This window comes from Peromyscus maniculatus, chromosome 6 (assembly GCF_049852395.1).
Source record: "Peromyscus maniculatus bairdii isolate BWxNUB_F1_BW_parent chromosome 6, HU_Pman_BW_mat_3.1, whole genome shotgun sequence".
NCBI lineage: Eukaryota > Metazoa > Chordata > Mammalia > Rodentia > Cricetidae > Peromyscus > Peromyscus maniculatus.
In genome coordinates this window covers 81,839,893-81,859,045 of record NC_134857.1, presented here as the reverse complement: position 1 = coordinate 81,859,045, position 19,153 = coordinate 81,839,893, and the positions used below count along the sequence as shown (strand labels likewise).

The 19,153-nt window shown below is 49.7% G+C and overlaps 1 protein-coding gene across 1 annotated transcript in view; it reads left to right on the top strand.

The window, feature by feature from the left end:
* Positions 1-76: 76 nt before the first annotated feature.
* Positions 77-19,153, top strand: part of Atp1a1 (ATPase Na+/K+ transporting subunit alpha 1) — a 27,646-nt gene continuing 8,569 nt past the window's right edge. The window contains exons 1-13 of the mRNA XM_006989093.4: positions 77-397; positions 9,655-9,765; positions 10,550-10,609; positions 12,080-12,283; positions 12,796-12,909; positions 13,191-13,325; positions 13,442-13,559; positions 13,966-14,234; positions 14,729-14,927; positions 15,637-15,746; positions 17,080-17,214; positions 17,690-17,882; positions 18,881-19,056. Of these exons, the coding sequence (XP_006989155.1) occupies positions 386-397; positions 9,655-9,765; positions 10,550-10,609; positions 12,080-12,283; positions 12,796-12,909; positions 13,191-13,325; positions 13,442-13,559; positions 13,966-14,234; positions 14,729-14,927; positions 15,637-15,746; positions 17,080-17,214; positions 17,690-17,882; positions 18,881-19,056 (1,836 nt within the window). The 5' untranslated portion in view covers positions 77-385. The remainder of the gene's footprint in view (positions 398-9,654; positions 9,766-10,549; positions 10,610-12,079; positions 12,284-12,795; positions 12,910-13,190; positions 13,326-13,441; positions 13,560-13,965; positions 14,235-14,728; positions 14,928-15,636; positions 15,747-17,079; positions 17,215-17,689; positions 17,883-18,880; positions 19,057-19,153) is intronic.

Below are 19,153 nucleotides of genomic sequence, written 5' to 3'. Positions count from 1 at the left end.
CCGACGGGGAGGGGTTAGAGACGGGGGCGGAGCCAGCTGGAGCCGGTGTCAGGTTGCTCCGGTAACAGTGACGTGCACGCGTGGGCGGAGCCATCACGCAGGTTGCATATTTTAGGAAGTGAGGAGGAGGCGCGGGCTCGAGCTGCGGCTGGGTCTGGGGCGCGGAGCCTCGGCGGGAGGAGGCGGACACGTGGCAGCGGCGGCGGCGGCGGCAGCAGCGGCGGCCTCGGTCCGGGGCGCCAGCCGTCCTCCCTCTTTCCTCCCGCAGCAGCCCTAGTTCCCGCCTCTCGGCTCCCCCGGCCACGCTCTCCCGGCCGGGAGCTGCTCTCTCCTCTTTCTAGTTTCCAGCCACAGGACCCGGCGCGGGGCCCGCAGCGCCGCCACCATGGGGAAGGGGGTGAGTGTTGGGCGAGCCCGGGCCGCGGGAGGGGGCCCGGGAGGAAGCGGCTTGGAGACCAGGCTCTTGGCAATGGAGGAGCGGGCGAGGGGCGGGCGCTGAGCGCGGGCGGCGGGCGGAGAGGGGGAGCGCCCGAGGAGGCATCCCCAAGCCGGGCGCCTGCCCTGCCTGCGCCCTCCGGTCGCCCTCACCGCGCGCCTTGCGCTTCCTTTCTCCCTCCTCCCTCCGTGCCCAGGGGAAGGAGCGCTCCTCCCCTTCCCCCGGGGAGCTCCGCCAGGGCCCCCTCGTGGTGGCCGTCCTAGCCACGGCCCGGCGCCGGCGAGGGCAGCCTCCGGGTCGAGACTCCCTTCTCCTGGAGGCGCTGGGGCTCGGCCAGCTCCCCGCAGAGGCGACTGCCCTCCTCCAAAGGAAAAAAACTGGCTTCCCCTTACGGTAGAGCCAGCCCAGCGAAGCTAGTGCCAGAAAGGGTGTGACTTCACAACCCTAAGATAGCCTTTAAGGTATACTTTTGAGAGCTTTAAAATGGGCCGCTCTCCATGACAGGATGCGCCTTTGGTAACTGGTGTGGCCGTCTTAACGTTGGGAGGGGTGTGTGGATTTGTGTCGGGGGATGATTCTTGAAGGAGGCCAGGGCCGCTGGGTACAGTCATTCCGACAAAGGACCGGAGACTGGGCAGTTGGCGGTGTCAGAAAGGCCATGCGTGTGTCCTGCGCTGCTGCTATCTCCCCCAAGAGCGGTTCCCAAAGGAACTGAGGGACCCAGGACACGACCAACGCTGAGTTCCCACCTCGAAGACCCCTGTCCACCGCAGAAGAATTAGCTCCTGACCTCAAAGCAGCTCAAATCCAGCGGATAAAAATTATAACCCCAAATAACCCTGAAAATATCAGTTCCTGGGTTAAAAAGGCACCAGTCATGAGAATACAGGTGGGAGAGTCCACTCCATCCTCTCCAGGGCTGACCAAGCAGACAGGCTATAGACGCTCTGCAGGGCCCAAGGCACCTACCTGGGTGTATCCCGAGACGGGGCAGAGGGAAGCAAAATCTCTGGAGACTAAATGGATTTAGGAGGAGATAATTATAAGATTTGAGCCAGATAGGGATAATAGGGACCGTGGAAGTGCCCAGTGTGGGCCTCGCATTATGCAGCATCAGAGCAAAGAGCCGATTGCCTGCCTGGCCTCCCCTTCTCAGGATAGAAACTGCCTCTGTGTATCACACCATCCTACATACCATCTAGGCTGTTCCTATAAGCCATTTATTCATTAAGACCCCCCCTCTTTCATCTCCTCTCCCCTCAAAAAGTATCTTTGTCAAGTGGAGACCTTGAGTGGCTTTGGGGAGTACAAAGACAGAGGGAAGCCTGGGAAGGTGAAGTGACTTGTTCAAGGTCAAATGGTTGTTCAGTGACAACAGGTGCTGAGCAACCTGTTGCTCTCCAGCTTACACACACACACATCTGCCTCTTAAGCATGACTTTGTGTGCAGAACTCTGAAGTTATCCTTCGGAAGAAATGGGGGTGTTTGTAATAATAAATAAGCCAGGCAGATCTTTAAGTCGTGCCCATGGGCCTAGCTGAATCTCCCATATGCACTGGAGTGGTACAGTAACAGTCCAACTGAGTATTTAGTGGAAGTTGAACATAAGTTTTTTTATGAAGCCTAGTCAATGTCTAGAGTAACAACACTAAGGTATTTGGAGTACTCTGATAAATCGGATGTGCATACGTGCATTCATGTATGTGTGCACGTCTTTCCCGATGACTTTTGATGGCTGAACTGGTCAGGAATATTTCATACTGAAATGTTGGGATTTTTCCACATGGGGATTAAAATGTGGGTGGAGTGATGACTAAAGCCCTTTTGATAATTGGTTAACCAGGAAGCCTAACAGCAGCTCATTTTAAGGTCACTGTGATCCCACTCCCCTTTTCTCAAGTGCCATGGGTTTAGCTGTGGGTGATGTTCTCAGGTGATGCTTCCTAGCTTTCAAAGCCAGAGTCCTGAACATTCGGTATGAAAGTGAAGGACCAGCTTGCTGAATCATTCCTGGATGAAATAGGATTTTGTCGCTTTTTTTTTTTCCTTATTGAGTGTTTTTGCCAGTGACTCGGCTTAAATCTTCAATGAGGGCTACCACCCACAACTGTTTAGCTCACCAAAGGTGCACATCAAATTGTTTAGAAATGCAGGAGATTTTCTGGGTTTTTGCTGTTGTAGTTTAGTTGGGGTTTTTTTTGGTTTGTTTTGTTTTGTTTTTGAGTTTATAAAAGATGGGAAAGGGGAGGGTCTTCCCTAGCCCTTCACTGCAGTTCTGGGTTTAGTTTAATATTAACTTTGTTACCTAGAAAAGCAATCCTAGCTTTTGGGTAGTGATTTAAAGACCAGGCAGTGAAGAGAGGTCCAGGTCCAGGTGACACAGGGGGTACACATGTCAGCAGAAATCCCAGTTGTATGGTAACATTATCAGCTGCCCTTTTGGAGCTAAACTCGAAAGTGTGACTAAATACCCACTGGCTGCTATAAAGCAAGTACTTTAGACTCAAAAACACTGTAAGGCAGAGTCCTCGCAATGGAAAGTGGCCCAGCCCTGCCAGGAGCTCTGGGGCTGGTCCCGGGAGGCCCAGGGAGCAGAGCAGAGGGTGGGAGGTTGCTTCCACCTTTCGGCTGCCAGTCAAACGGTGTAAGAGTGTAACAGTTCCCTGCCTGGAAGGTTCTCTCTGTGCTGCTGTCAGGCTGTATCCTCTTGGCTGCTTGCTGTTGGTTAATTTGTAGCGTTCTCTGCTGGCAAGTTTGTAACAATGATGACTCACCTTCGGGTGGAAGAGAAGGACGCAGGGAGGCTGCTCTATAAACCCAAGAAGATAGAGAACAGCTCCCACCCCACCCCCAAACGCTTTATAAAGATCCGGTAGGGTGTTTATCCAGATGAGGGCCAAAACTTGAAATCACGTTTAAGAATAAAAAGTAGGTCCGGCGTTAAAGCAGAGACTTGGCACTCACTCTCCATCCCTGAACTCTCCAAATCCACTGCCTGAGGATTACTTAGCAACAAGTGCACAGATAAGTGACTTTCCCTTCACAGCAGACTGCTCTTTTCGGAATAGCTCAATAATGAGAGGGAGGTATTAACCAAACAGCCCTGAAGGACTTTGTATGAAGAACTAAGTCACATTTTTGCTTCATTTGAAGACAAGCAGGTTGTGTGTGTGTGTGTGTGTGTGTGTGTGTGTGTGTGTGTGTGTGTTTAAAGCAAAAACTCTGCTCTAGTTTCGGGTCTGGCCAGATGTAGAGTCCTCGCCCTGAGGCTCAAGTGGAGTCATCTACATACTGTTTATTTGGAGTGGGTGCCATACCACTGTGCGGTGCAGCTCCCACTGCTGGGACTCACTAAGTCATTAGAACTATGAGCCACACAGACCTTCATAAACTGCTGCTCTTGAGTCCCTGGTCCTTTCAAAGCTACGGAACAAAATTTCTCTCCCCTGAGAAACATTAGAGATGGAAAAGAGTGAGAAACTGTTAACCGCTCCTCAAAGGGAGGTATCCATCGATATGACTGGGAACTCTTCTTAACCTTTGCCCAACAAGCAGATCCATGGAGTAGCGTCTTGGATTTTCCACCATCAGCTTTCACTTTCTAAGTGAAGACTTTAACCGTCATCGGTGGTCATTTTTCACCTTTTGAAAAGTCTCATTGGGTGAAATGGCTGTTTCTCAGCCGGAACATCAGTGCCCAGGGCCCCCTGCCAGCCAGCAGGCCCAAAGAAGAAATCCGAGTGTCAGGTCAGATGGGCTCACAGTAATCAGAGTGCCTGGGTTTGTATAACAAAGCACTGGGCAGACTGTTTCTCTGGTCCTGCCAGCCCAGTCTAGATTCCTCTGAGAACGTGTCTGGTGGCTGCTGATGTGAAGTAAAGGGGGTGTCACAGTGCGGCACCTTTAAAACACCTCCGTTTATATATATATGTATTTGGGGAGGGGGGAGGAAAGTAACCGAGTCAGGTCTGAACTTTCTCACATTGCCTTGAATTGAGAGTGTGAGAGGAAGTGTGTTCTTTGGCTGGAGTCAGAGCGACTGTTCTCTGCATATGACTCACCTCATTAGCTGTGCTGAAATCTGGTGTCAGGAATCCATAAGACATTCTTAACATGTATTTGTTTGCTGTTTGGGATAACAGGTTCTGTCAATGAGAAAAGAGGAATGCCCGCCCCCCACATACACACACGCTTTCACCCCGATTGGGTTTCGTTTGGGTCCTGAGCCAAAGGGATTTTTTTTTTTTTAATCCAATAGCCTTATTCTCTAGTTGCTCTGTGACTTGACAGTGGAATATATCTGGGCATTGGCTCTTAGTGAGTTTTCTTCAAACCCCATTTAGTAACAGCGATCTCATATTCTCTGTTGGTGATCTGAAAAGCTGATGGATGTTGGCTCGGGCTTTATCTGTGGAGCCTTCATTATTTGGGGACTAGTAATCACTGTAACGTTTTGTCATCCGTGGGCCGGGGTGTTTGTCTTTCCAGTCTGTTGTCCTGATGTTATTTAAGGCCCTGGGGCACTTGGGGTGCTGAGGCTCTCATTTGCACCCTCCCTGGCATGCTTCCATGGCACTGGGTGTGTTTCCCTAGGCCTCCAGCACCTTGCCCTCTGCCGCCCGGTCAGTGTGCTCCCTAGGCCTCCAGCCACCCATTAAAGAGTGATCGGGACTTCACTGGAAACTGACGGCCCCCTCTGCAGGGCTTTTCGATTCATCCTGGCCCTTCAGAAAGGTAGAATGTCCCATGGGGCTGGTGCTTTCAGCAAGTGAGAGAACTAAATACATTTGAACGTGAAGAAAATCTAAAGTAGAGTGATTCTTCACATACTTTACAATGTTTGTTTTGTCAGACGATCGTGGATCCACTCTGGCAGAAAGGATGGATTGGCAGGTTGTTGAGAATTCACTGGGGAGGAGGGTTAGGTTAGGTAATGCTCCCATGGGATGGGGGAACCCAATGGCTAGGAGCTGTGGTTGTTCTCGGCCCTGTGGCCAGTGGGCTACGGCCCAAGTGTAGATGCTGGGACCCAGTGCTCTGCCCTTGCTCAAGTACATTCCTCAGCGTGTGTGTCTCCAGGAGTGAAAAGAGGCATGGGATGGGGGTGGGTGGGGAGGTGCCCCCGGGGTTACCTACTCAGAATTGCCGTTCTAAAAGTGCGACTGTAGGGCTGGAGAACAGCTAAAGGGCCATGACTGTCTGTCCATCGTCTTCTGTTTGTCTGCTGCTGCCCCCCACCCCCGCAGCTCAGGCTTTGGTCCTGCTCTCCTATCCCCAGCTAAACCATTTCGGCTTTAGCAGCAGTTGGAAATGGGGCAGAGTAGGTCAGATCGATCCTCTCCTTAAGATGTCTCCGAAAGCTGTTTCTGTAGGAATCAAGGCATGGCAGCCATGAGTGTAGTGACGCGGTGATCACAGTGACCTCTGTACAGCGCTGTGCAGAGGACCTTTACAGATGGAGCTGCGTGTGAAGGTTTGACATGACAATCGGGAAAATTGAGGGATGCAAACCGCGCCATCGCGTTCCTCCCCCCCCCCCCCCCAAGACTAACAACAGTTGGCCAAAACCAGGCAGATCCTACTGTAGCAACCAGGCAGACCAGCTTGTCTCTGACTTCCCTGCCAGGGTGGAGTTTGCCAAATTGAGATGGAAGGGGCTGTCTCCACAGCACTCTTGGCCAGCTGTGAATTGGGCAGCAGTCCGGGCGGTTACTCTTCCACGTTGGTAACCCCTCTTGTTAGTCGAAAGCGTTTGTTTTCAGCTCTGGAAACAACACAAGGGTTGTTGTTTGGTTAGGTGTTCTGTTTTCAGATTCGACTAACCAAACGGTCAGAATGCCTTCAGTAAGTCCATAGTTAAGACAGAGCAGGAGACTGAGGCTGACTGTTCAAGGACATGGAGCCGGCAGGTGGCAGGGCTGGCGTCATGACACGGGCCACAGTTAACGGCACTGTCCACTGACCTGGCTGAAGTGTTGGGATCTTGGGCTTCCAAGCAAGTACAGCGGGAATTTCACAAGTCCGGAAGAGGCCTCCTGAGCTCTGGCTGTAGAACCAAAAGTGTTGGTGGGGAGCAGAAGCCTTAGGAGGTCACCCTGGGTGTTCCCTGGGTGCTGTGAAGGGCACAGGGCGGAGATAGCTCTGGTGCCTCTGTAGGCCTCCAGTGGTAGGCTACGGAGGAGGAACATCGCTACTTCCGCTGCGCTGTGTGTGGTGTGGATGTGTGATCATCATATTTATTGTAACGATTGGTCAAGTCCACCTTCTCCGAACACATTTCCTCCTGTAAGTGATGAATTAACTAAAGAAGAGGAAGGAACATTCTCTACTCTAAAAGGTCATGGGGATTTCTTGTTCCTGTGTTGTGAGGACTGGCCAGCATGGGTTTTTCAATGAAATCCAGCTATGATTTGCTGCTCCTGTCCAAGATTTTCTCTTTCCATCTCCAGCATACCTTCCTTTTGTCCCAAGCGAACAATAGCAAATTTCCTGGAGAATCTTTGGGGAGGTTGAAATAATGTCACAGCCAGCCTTGAAGCGTCACATGGAGTATTTCTTGTTTTAACTTCCTAGTTCTTAAATTAGAATGGAAAAAAATAATAACCCTACTTTTAACTAACTGCCCTTTTGAGGGTGGCACAGCCTGTTGAATGCTCCGTGCATGGTCTTCCTCAGAGCCACCCAAGGGAGCCACTCGAATGAGTATCACTGGTCTTAGTCACTGTGCCGCTCTATGGGCCTGAGTTAGAAAGCGATCAGCCTTGAGAAAGGAGAAATTACATGCCCAGTGCCCAAACAAATGGGAAGGTCAGTGAAGTCCACAGAGGAAACACCTCACCACTCCCCTGCTGTGACCTTTGTTTTTAAAAGAAATAATAAGGAAAATGTTGTCTTACCCCACACCACAAACACATACTTCTTCAGCTTTGAAATTACAGTTCTTGGTGCCCTTAGGAACCTAAGTATCTCTTGATCCACACCAGGAAGAGCTAGTGTTAAATTGTTTTATTTGTGGGCAAGAACTGAATCCGATAAGCTGCCCAGTTCTTTTAGACAAACGTTGCCTACTGGAAAAATTGAGATTTTGAAGAAGTAATTGCACATGTTAATAGTTTCCATGTCCCTTTTGCAGATGTCCCCATTTAAAACTGTGCCTTAAGTAGCACAAATTTATAAAGGGGGTTGTCTGTTAGGAAGTGTGGACTCCCCAACTTGACTCTCAGTGGCTGTGAAGGTAGAGGCGGAACACGGCTTTGGTGACGGGTGATAAACTTTGGAAGATGTCCAGGGCTGGCTTTCGCCAACACGTCTCTCCTCCCTTTTGGAGTGGAAAATCTTAGAAGTCGGAGGCAGTGAGGCTGGGGGACTCGGACACTGCTTCTTGTGTAAGCATATTTCCATGAAACTGAACTTGCTTAAAAATGGGTGAAGCTGTGTTTTAAAAGCCAGTGCAGACTGGCCACACACATGAAGGAGCCCTTAGTCAGCGTCTGTGAAATTGCTTTAGAGAGCTGTGCTTTCTTCCCATTGGACATGAAAAGGAATGTGCCTCGTCTCTGGTCTCTGGTGAAAGCCCTCCATTTCCTTTTTATTCAACACGTGGAGTGACTGTCCGTCTTACCTCTGGCACCAGAGCCACCCTCAGGGACGCACACATGCACTCGGAGCTGTGCTTGCTCCAGAGCTGAGAGAATGTCAGGAATGTGGACTATCTTCAGCCCTGCTCCAGGCTGAACAGATAAGAGGAGGGCTCAAGTGCCCTGCTCTCCCAAGAAGTCAGTCTTCAGTCGTCACAAATAGCCCCATCTCCGACACCCACTCATCGGAGCAGGCTTTCTCTTTGGAGCCTTCCAAATTCAAACAAATTTACAATATAATGACTGAAACACATGCTTTGGGGTTTTATTTTCATTTGGGACAGCAAGATTATAATGTAGACAGGAACATTCCCAGGTATTGCTAGGGTAGCTGTTAATATACCACTTAAAATTAGAAGAGACCCACGAAACAATGGCAACCAAGTGCCACCAAGCATTCATCGTAAGACAAGCACAGTATCAGCTTCCCCTCCCCTGGGAGGTGGCCTGCAGGGGAGAGGTGGCCTGCAGGGGAGAGGCCTCTTGCTTTGTGGACTGATTTTTGGAGTACTAAGTTCAGGCTTCATGCAGATAGCCTCAAGCTCTTTAAACAGGGTGGGGGAGTGGAATGATCTAAATTTAAACTATAGAATCAACATTTTCTCTAAAAATTCTTCCAGTTTTGAGAGGCGTAGGTGGATCCTGTGAATTATGCGATAACGCACACGCTTTTCCTGCATCCTGCTTGTGTCAAAACATTTCCAGGGCCTTTCATTTTGGGGATTTTATTTTAAGGTTACAGAATGGGGTGGAGACTCCTCTCTCTCTCTTTCTTTCTCTCTCCCTCTCTCCCTCCCTCCCTCCCTCCCTCCCTCTCCCTCACTTCTCTGTGTGTGTGAGTGTGTGTGTATGATTTAAAAATTTTAGGGACTTTTAGACTTTTTTACTTCTGAGAAAATGAAATGTGGTTAGTGGCTTTCTGTGAGCACTAACGATGTTTAAACATTGCTTGAAGTCTTTGCAGTAAGAATTTAATCATAATGCCAGTGACCAGCATTAGATGTATCATTAAAAACTCAAAAATGCTGACTTAGCTTGTCAGCTCTTACCATGTGGAAAGGGAAATCGACCCTTAGGAGTTAGTGACTTCCCTCAAACTTCCTTAACTGGTGGGTAGTGGGGCCCAGGACTCCAGCCTCTGTCTGTCTGATTCCCATGCAAACACTCTTAGGTACTGGGAGGGCCTCAAGATTACTAATGGAAACATGGTTTCATTCCTTCCGTGGGCTAGGTGGAAGACTGCAGGATAGGGATTTAACATTGTAACCTCTGTTCACCCCAAATGCAGATTGCCCTGGCCAGCTCTTTGAAGCCTGTTACAACTTCCCCATGGCTCTTCATGGCCTAGGGTGGATGCGAGATGTCTTGAGTGATGATGGCCGTCATCCTCCATGGATGGCTTTGTTTATGCACTGCACAGTATACGCTCATAGGCTGTGTTGTCATGAGTATTAACCCAGGGACCGTGCCAACCACTGTGTCCCTACAGCCCGCCCCCCCCCCACACACACACACAGTGCAGAACCTTGGGGTTTCGGGTGCTGTCCAGAGCTCACTCCTCCTCCTCCTCCCTTTTGTAGGTTGGACGAGACAAATATGAGCCTGCAGCTGTTTCAGAGCACATGGACAAAAAGGGCAAGAAGGCCAAGAAGGAAAGGGACATGGATGAGCTGAAGAAGGAGGTTTCCATGGTAAGTGCTGGGAGGAAAACTGGCTTTATGATTTCTCTTAATTAAGTGTCCCAAGCCGGGCAGTGGTGGCGCACACCTTTAATCCCAGCCCTTGGGAGACAGAGACAGGCTGATCTCAGGGAGTTCGAGGCCAGCCTGATCTACAAAGCGAGTCCCAGGACAGCCAGGACTGTTGCACAGAGGAACCCTGTCTCAAAAAACAAAACAACAACAACAACAATAATAATAATAATAATAATAATTGCATCTTACACCTGCGAGTGTATGTTTCTGCACCCTGCCCATCCATCAGAGAACTGGCATGAAGTAATGACAGCATCTGTTTGCAGCAGTTTTCTCTCCACGGTTGTAGACTTTGGTGCTGGTCTTCATTCTAAAAGCTATTAAAGGGTTCAACAGGTTCTTCATCCACTCTCCATCAGCTATGGAAGTATGGTTGGTACCACAGCCTTTGCTTTGCTCTGAAGGATGCTGAGTGCTGGAGACCTGCAGCCTCGGTAGGCTAAGGAGGCTTTTATGACTTAACCTATCTAGAGCCAACCTGGACAGATGAGGTCTTCGTCTAGACTTCCAGGAGTTGTTGACTTTCTCTGATGATGTGGCAGGTGATGACGGACCACTGTCACCCAGCCTTGGCTGTCCCCGAGGAAGCCATTAGATGGATGCTTAGCCTATGCAGTTGTAAGAAAGTTTCTTTGATGAGCTTGATAGGGATGGATGGTGTGGGTGTTTTTTTTCCCTGTTGGTGTTGGGGTGTACTTACTTTTTTTCTGTTTTCTTTCAGGACGACCATAAACTCAGCCTTGATGAACTCCATCGTAAATACGGAACAGACTTGAGCCGAGTATGTACTCATTCAGAGCCTGCCGTACCGAATTGTAGTTTTCCCCCCACTGTGTTCTGTTCCATCTCTCGGGCCTGCCCTTGGTAGCGCACTGACAGCCACCATTGGCCGAGTGACACACACAGAACATGGGCTTTATGCTAACACTTCACTTCCCCGAAGCCTCATGGGAGTGGACATTCACGTCCCTGTTTTCTAGAACTACCAACCAGTGCATTGTCATGAGCACCCGGTTTGGAAGGTGGTTCCAAAGCCAGGCCCCGCCCCTTTTGGAACAGTCTGAGGCCTTTGGAACACCTGCCCCTGGGCTCAGAGAGGAACCTCAGCTCTACTCAGACCCTCTTGCCAATGGTGGGGGCCAGGCCGTCTCTTCTCTAAGCGTCTTGCCCATTATTTCTTGTTTTTATTATATTCTTATGTTAGCGGGCTATCTGGGACTCAAAAGTCAGTTAACTCTGGTGCTGTGTGTCCCTTACTTGTAAATTGGGTTAGTAGCCTATAAGAGATGGTTGTGAAATTAGGCAGGCTAGTTAAAGGGCCCAGCCCAGTGCTTGGGGTGTAGCTAGGCTCAGATGTTAGGTCATTGTTTTATTAACCCAACAGTGAATAGCCCAGCAGGGACTTGGTAGATGAGGATGTGGAGTGATTCCTTGCTTTTTCTCTGAACCGATGCTTTTTTTTCTTTCCTTATACTTTATAGTTGACGCCAATGTTAAAAATAATGCCAACCCCAGGTACATAGAAACAGATACTTTAGACAGAATTGTGTTCTGTCTTTTTTAACCTGATGTTTGGATAGTACAAAAGCAATACTGTTTTCTCCTCTTACTGTGAGTCTTGTGTCTGCCACTTGGACAGGTTCTGAGGCCTGTTAGTGAACACTGTTCAACCGATAGGTTTCCCAGGAGTTAGCTGAAAGATGCGTGTGGGGGAGCCTGTCACTGCCAGGCCAGGGTTTTTATTACCATTGTGAGAATGAAGTTCTGTAGTCACAGCTTGGCTGCTAACTCAGTACGAGCTTGGATTATTCCTGCAGGAAAATAGTCCTGCTCTGTGTTTGTAGGTTTCCCCTCCCCTTTCTAGGATCCACGCACAGCAAACTCTCAAAGCTCCTAACTTGCAAAACCGAACCAGTTAGTTAAAATAGATCCCTTCCAGTCTGAAACTTAAAGGAAAAAAAAAAATCAACCTGATTCAGATTTTCCACAGTTCCTTTTAAAAGGAGTTTTAAATGAGGTCTTAGGGTATTAAAGGTTCCTAAGGGAATGGGTTTTGTTTGTCTGCTGGAATCCCTTGCTTACTTTGGGGAAGCAGGTGGGGGGGGGGTGCGGGTAGGCAGGCTTCACCTGGCTCTGGAGCTGGGAGCCTGTTTCTTTCCTAATCCTACTGTGGACTTGGTGTTATTCGGGGAGCATGATGGCTGGTAAATACTGGTGTGGTCTGTCTGATGTGTGCCTCTCTGCTCCTCAGGGATTAACACCTGCGAGGGCTGCCGAGATCCTGGCCCGCGATGGCCCCAACGCCCTCACCCCCCCTCCCACTACTCCTGAATGGGTCAAGTTCTGTCGGCAGCTCTTTGGGGGCTTCTCCATGCTGCTGTGGATTGGGGCCATTCTTTGTTTCTTGGCTTACGGCATCCGAAGTGCTACAGAAGAGGAGCCGCCCAATGATGACGTGAGTTGTGTAGTCCCGGGAGCACTGTCGCCTGCCTCCAGGACCTGTCTTGTCCTCCCGTTGACACTCACCCCTTCCTCCACTCTGGGTCCTTCAGAGCTCTGGGCGGCAGCAGCTCGGCTAGGGTCTTGGTCTAGGTTCAGCTGCCACTTGTAGATGGCGGAGCTCAGCTCTTCGCTTAGGTGTATTATGCTTGCCTAGAAAAGTCTGTTCTTTAGAAGTTCTTGGGAAGATATCCTTGTTTTAATAGAGCAAGAGAAAGAGATTCACCTAGAATATTTGCAAAAGCCTCAAGTTAGTGGCTGGAGGTCCGTGATTGATGTTATTTCAGACACAGACACACACGCACACGCGTTCACAGGCTCCAGAGAGATAAACATGAAGATGTGAGTTCCCTATTTCTGCAGCCGTGACCTCTCCAGATCTGCTTTTTATTCCGTCGGAAATACTGACTATTCCCACTGCTCTGCTGAGAGTCGTAGGGCCTCACGGTCTGGTCTGCTCCCTTCCAGCTGTACCTCGGTGTGGTGCTCTCTGCTGTGGTAATCATAACCGGCTGTTTCTCCTATTACCAAGAAGCTAAAAGTTCCAAGATCATGGAGTCCTTCAAAAACATGGTCCCTCAGGTACCTGCTTCTTTGTCCTTCCTTTCTGAGAGATTGACAGCTCTCGCAACATAAACTGATGTGAAGTTAAGATGTTCTGAGTATGAAGTGATGTTGTCTAAGCAGTCTCTAGTGGGAATACTGTTGTAGCTGCAGCGTTTTGTATAATGAACGGTAGTATCACTGCTGTAGACTCTGGTAACGTGGGATAAGCTCACTTGTAACTTGGTTTTCTTATTTTGAACTTCACCCTTGCCTTGTTGGGATCCATCTAATGGTGTCAACTGTCTCCCCTTCCAAAGCAAGCACTTGTAATTCGAAATGGCGAGAAAATGAGCATCAACGCAGAAGATGTCGTAGTCGGGGACCTGGTGGAGGTGAAAGGTGGGGACCGGATTCCTGCTGATCTCAGAATCATCTCTGCAAACGGCTGCAAGGTAGGTTTGCCAGGAGACCTCTCCTGGCCAGCTCTGTTCAGTAGGCAGGATGAGCTGAGGGTCACAGTAGCCCGTGGTGAGCCCGGGTAACGCCCTACACTTCGTCTTACACACAGGTGGATAACTCCTCACTCACCGGTGAGTCAGAACCCCAGACTCGGTCCCCAGACTTCACCAACGAGAACCCCTTGGAGACGAGGAACATTGCTTTCTTCTCAACCAACTGTGTGGAAGGTAGGCTATTTAAGGCACTTTCTGGCGTGCCTTAGTATTTACTGTGGGTGGTAACAGAAAGAGAGAGAAGATAGGTACAATTCCTCCTTTTTTGCTGCCTCTGTTCTGACACAGCTTCCCTCAGCACAGAGCAGAGAGGCTTCACCTGCTCCCAGGAAAGCCCAAGAAGCCTTCCCTTCCCCCCGCACAGTGCTCTGTACTGATAGCAGCAGGCCAGCGTGACTCCTGCTCTCCTGGGGCAGTGGGTCACAATCCCTTCATCAGGGACTCTGCTTTAAAACAGCAAGTTACCCGGAGAGCGAGGCCCTCTTCAAGGACAGAAGTCTACACATGTGTATTCTTTCTCTCTCAAAACTGAACATGTTCTCTGGCCTCTGGCTGACGGTTCCCCTCTCCTTCTCTCAAGGGACTGCACGTGGCATCGTGGTGTACACTGGGGATCGAACTGTGATGGGCAGAATCGCCACGCTTGCTTCTGGGCTGGAAGGCGGCCAGACACCCATTGCTGAAGAAATCGAGCACTTCATCCACCTCATCACGGGTGTGGCCGTGTTCCTGGGGGTCTCCTTCTTCATCCTCTCCCTGATCCTGGAGTACACCTGGCTGGAGGCCGTCATCTTCCTCATTGGTATCATCGTGGCCAATGTGCCGGAGGGTTTGCTGGCCACTGTCACGGTAAGATGCGCGGAACTGCAGCTGTCACCACCCCTCAGGTCAGCGTGTATGGGTGCAGGGCTTGGCCATGAGCCTCTTGTTTCCAACTTCTGTATTTATGTTCTGGATTTGTCTGTGTGGTCTTTGGTTCCACATCACATAAGATGTCACAGAGAAAACATCAGCTTAGGTTTATCAGGAACCCCAAAACATAACATTATGCTCTCAAGTTATCATGTCACCCAACTCAGGACAGTGGAGGAAAATAATACCTTGGAGATCAGTATGGAGGATTGACTTGATAAATTCTGTTATTTTTATTACATTGTTTTGGGGGTGGGGGTGGGAGGGAGTCTCCACCACCTTCATGAAGTTGTACCATTATGACTTCAGGAGAAGGTTGGAGACTTTGCATTTTAAGTAAGTTTCCTCGTTCGGTATTGGGATGTAGCGGAGTTTCTGTAGCACTCCAGCCTGGCTGAGTGATGTCCTCTCTGGCCTGCCCCTGCCTGTAGGTGTGCCTGACGCTCACCGCCAAGCGCATGGCCAGGAAGAACTGTCTGGTCAAGAACTTGGAAGCCGTGGAGACCTTGGGGTCCACGTCTACCATCTGCTCAGACAAAACTGGAACTCTGACTCAGAACCGGATGACCGTGGCCCACATGTGGTTTGACAATCAGATCCACGAAGCCGACACCACGGAGAATCAGAGCGGTAAGGCCGGGCCCCGCCTCCCCCTGCAGCACCTGCCTGCCTGCCCTGCTTTATTTACTGTGTGCGTGTGTGGGCCCACGTGTGCTCTTGCACCGTGTGGAGGTCAGAGGGCAGCTTGCAGGAGGCTGTTCTCTCCTGTCCTGTAGCATCCGGGGACCAAGTCCAGATCATCATGCTGAGCAGCAAAGGCCTCACCGTACCTCTGAGCCATCTTGCCAACCCACTTGTCTTTTTGTTTTTTTTGATCAAGCTCATGACAGTGTTTTGTTTTTTTAGTTTGATATTTATTGTTGGGGAGAGAGAAAGAAGAAAAATTAATTTGCCCTACGCATAGGATTGAGAACCACTACAAGCTAATGTGTTTAATTAAGAAGTGAGATACCGCATTTTGGATTTGGGGTGGAGGACAGACTTTAATAGAACTTATAAATGACACAGCATTCAAAGTTAACAAGTCTTGAGGCTAGAGTGATGGTTCAGTTAAGGGTGCTTGCTGATCTTGCAGAGGACCTGGGTTTGATTCCCAGAACCTATGTCAAGGCCGTTCACAACTGCCTGTAACTCCAGTTACTGGGGGTTGATGCCTCTCACCTCTCTGAGGACCGGCATGCTCATGGGACACATAAATTCATGCATGCAAGCACACACACAGAGAAACATGCACATATCGATCAATTTTTTTAAAGTTGTGTTTTCTTGTTTCCATCAGGTGTCTCCTTTGACAAGACATCAGCCACCTGGTTCGCTCTGTCCAGAATTGCTGGTCTCTGTAACAGGGCCGTGTTTCAGGCAAACCAAGAAAACCTGCCTATTCTTAAGGTATACCCAAGAAGTGCTCTTGCTGGTTTGGGGTGTGGGTGTGGGTGAGGATATAGTCACCAGGGAAGAACTGCCCCCATTCTTTCTAAACACCACCTTACCTTTGTGTGTAGAAAAACAACTTCATTGCAGGATGCTGGAGATCTTTTGTAGGAATCTTTGCTCTGTATCACAAACGTTGTGTTGCCTGGAGCCCTGAAGTACTTCCAGTGGACACAGTCCATATTGATAAAGTAAAAATCTGACCTGAGTGAGACAGGATGAGGAGAGAGATTCTTTCCTGGTGGAAAACCTAAGCAGACTAGGTTTCCCCTCGTTCCTATGATAGCACCTAACCAAAGGGGCTGTGAGACCGCTCTGGACTCTAATTGTGTTTGCCATGTTCAGATGCACCAAATTCCAGTCAATCCCCTAAGCCATTTATGTTCTTAAAATAGCTCAGCTATTTTCCCTTATCTCACTCGTGCTTAGCTGGCTTACTAATGATGCAGAAATAAGATCAAGCGCAGTCCCGGCCTCCTGCACTACTCACCAATTGTGCAATGGCTGGGACCAGCCTGTGTGGCTCAAGTGACAGACAGTGCGGTCCCAGAAGGACCATGGGTTACAGATGTCCTCGTGAGCATCCCTTTGCTCACCTGAGTGTCCAGGCTTTCCTGTCAGAGGTCTAAGATATTCACCTGTATAGAAGTTGTTGACAGGTAGAACTAACTGCCTACGAAGTCAAGGTAGCTGTGTGACGGTGTAAGGAATTAGATTGTGGAAAACTTAAGTGTGTCCCCAAAGTGAAGACCGCATAAAATGCCAGCTGATTAGGCTACTGTCAGAGCTGGTGAGAGAGAGTCAGCCCAGGTTTTTGTTGTGGTGGTTGTTTGCACAACTGAGTCAGGTTAAGAGCTCTAGCCCTTTGCCTTGCCCTTGACACAGTCTTCCTGGCTTTGAACCCTGGGCTGTTTAAGTCTGGGCCAGTGAGCGATGGGAGAAGTGTTTGCTTTAGTTTTGTTTTTCTGGTTTTTTCAGACTTAGAACCGGAAATGTTCAGTTGTGAATAGGGTTGACTGTGAGGCTTTTTAGCAGGCCCGAGGAAGGTAAAACTAGACTGCAGGAGCTTGGCAGGGTGTGCTGGTGGTGCCTTCCGGCACCCTTTCGCCTGAAGCTGACGTGGGTGGGGAACGAGCTTAGACTGGCCTGAGGCACCGTGAACGGCCTGGTCTGGGTCACTCCTCGCCTGTTTTCTCCACCACTGACAAGATTGGCGTACATCCAGAGTTCCTTGGGTTTCCCGGTGAATCAGCCTTTGCGGGGCATTAACGGACTGTGTCTCCGTTCCCAGCGGGCAGTTGCAGGCGATGCCTCTGAGTCGGCGCTCTTGAAGTGCATTGAGGTCTGCTGTGGCTCCGTGATGGAGATGCGGGAGAAGTACTCCAAGATAGTGGAGATTCCCTTCAACTCCACCAACAAGTACCAGGTGTGTAGATCTGGGGCCTTCTCACAGGGCAGCGGGGAGGCTGGGGGAGATGAGCTAGAGGAAGAGATAGTCTCCGCTCAGGTTCCACAATGTCTCCCTTTCAGTTATTTGAAAATCAGTAGGAGAAATGAAACCTCTCTTTGAATGCTGTTGGGGACTTTGGAGTTGGGGGCTGAACAGGAGAGAGAATCTGTACACAAGCCTTAAGCCAGCATTCTCCAAGAGTTTGGGGGATTGCCTCTGTGAGCACACACGTGAAAGATGTGTGTTCACATGTGAACTTAGGTGTACAGCACAGTGCTCACTCCTTTCTTCTTCTGTAGCATTCAGCATGTGATGTGTCATGAGAGATTACGGGTTCAGAAAGATCTTAGCTTGTCTTATACTAGATACCAGCTAGTTAGGAGAGCCTGCTTTTTCTCCCTGGACTGCCACGTGCAGCCACCTAATGTTTCTTCCTAAATAATCTTCACAGTTGTCCATTCACAAGAACCCAAACACTTCCGAGCCTAAACACCTGCTGGTGATGAAGGGCGCCCCAGAAAGGATCCTGGACCGCTGCAGCTCCATCCTCCTCCACGGCAAGGAGCAGCCGCTGGACGACGAGCTGAAAGACGCCTTTCAGAATGCCTACCTGGAATTGGGAGGCCTTGGGGAGCGAGTGCTAGGTATGCAGGCAGGTGACGGCCTATGGCTCCAGAGCACAGCTGTGTCCTGGACAGCCACAGCAGTTACTTCTCTCTGTCAATTCTTTCTGGGGCCATCTTGCTTCTTTTGTTGTTGTTGTTTTTGTCTTATATTATTGAAAGCAGAAAGTGATAGAGACATAATGGTTATCTTGGGAAACAGAGTCTTGATGATTTGCTACTGGCCTGGACTTAACACCTGTGGCCACGTGATGGTTAGTTCTGGGTGGGGGGTAGGGTGAGAGCTTTATTAGCTAAACTCATTGTTATGGCCGTGGTCTGTAAGCTTAATGAAAATCTATTTTTGGTGTGCCTAAGTAATGCCTGGGATGGTCCATGGGAAGCGACCATTCCACTCATGAGACCAGCAGCAAACTAAAAGCCAGGATGCTTCCTGTCTGGGGTAGCCTGGCAGCTGTTGAGGCTTAGATGTTCATTTTGCCCACTGTCCATTGTATTTGGGCAAGTGGCACTTACAGTATTTTGTGTGTTGATAGCTACAAATCCATTATTTGATTCTTCCTGGTGGGATAATTGAGACCCAATCGCTTGATCGAGTTGAGTTCTCTGGGTCCAGTTACAGCAGGATGTCTGTTCTGCATTCATCTTCAAAGTAGCTCCCATGAATACCCACACTGGTGCTCAGTAATACATGTCTAGACAGGGAGAGATGCCCTCAGTTTTCCAGATGAGGTAGATAGACATAATTACATAGGTACTGGGCTGCCTGTACTAAAAACTAGTGTTGCTGGTCCAGTGTTCCCCATGTTGAATATTCCTGTCCCTTGATAGTGCTTCCTTGTGGGTTCTGTCCTTCAGCCATTTTTGTTTTCTTTATCACTGACTATATTATTCATAAACTAGCCTCTTCCACATTAAACATCCTGCCCAAGGTAGTCATGATGGACGATGGGCTGCAATGGTCCCCGGCTGTCTACAGCACTGGAAACCCTGACGGGTTACCCTGCCGTCCTTTGCAGGTTTCTGCCACCTCCTTCTGCCCGACGAACAGTTTCCGGAAGGCTTCCAGTTTGACACCGATGAAGTCAATTTCCCTGTGGATAACCTCTGCTTTGTGGGTCTGATCTCCATGATTGACCCCCCTCGAGCTGCTGTCCCCGACGCCGTGGGCAAATGCCGCAGCGCTGGAATTAAGGTAGGGCCTGGGTGTTCATTGGTTCCATCACAGAGCCCTGGTGCCCTGCCTGTGGATGCTTCCCAGATCTAGGCAGCTACTTCCCCTCTCGGAGTGT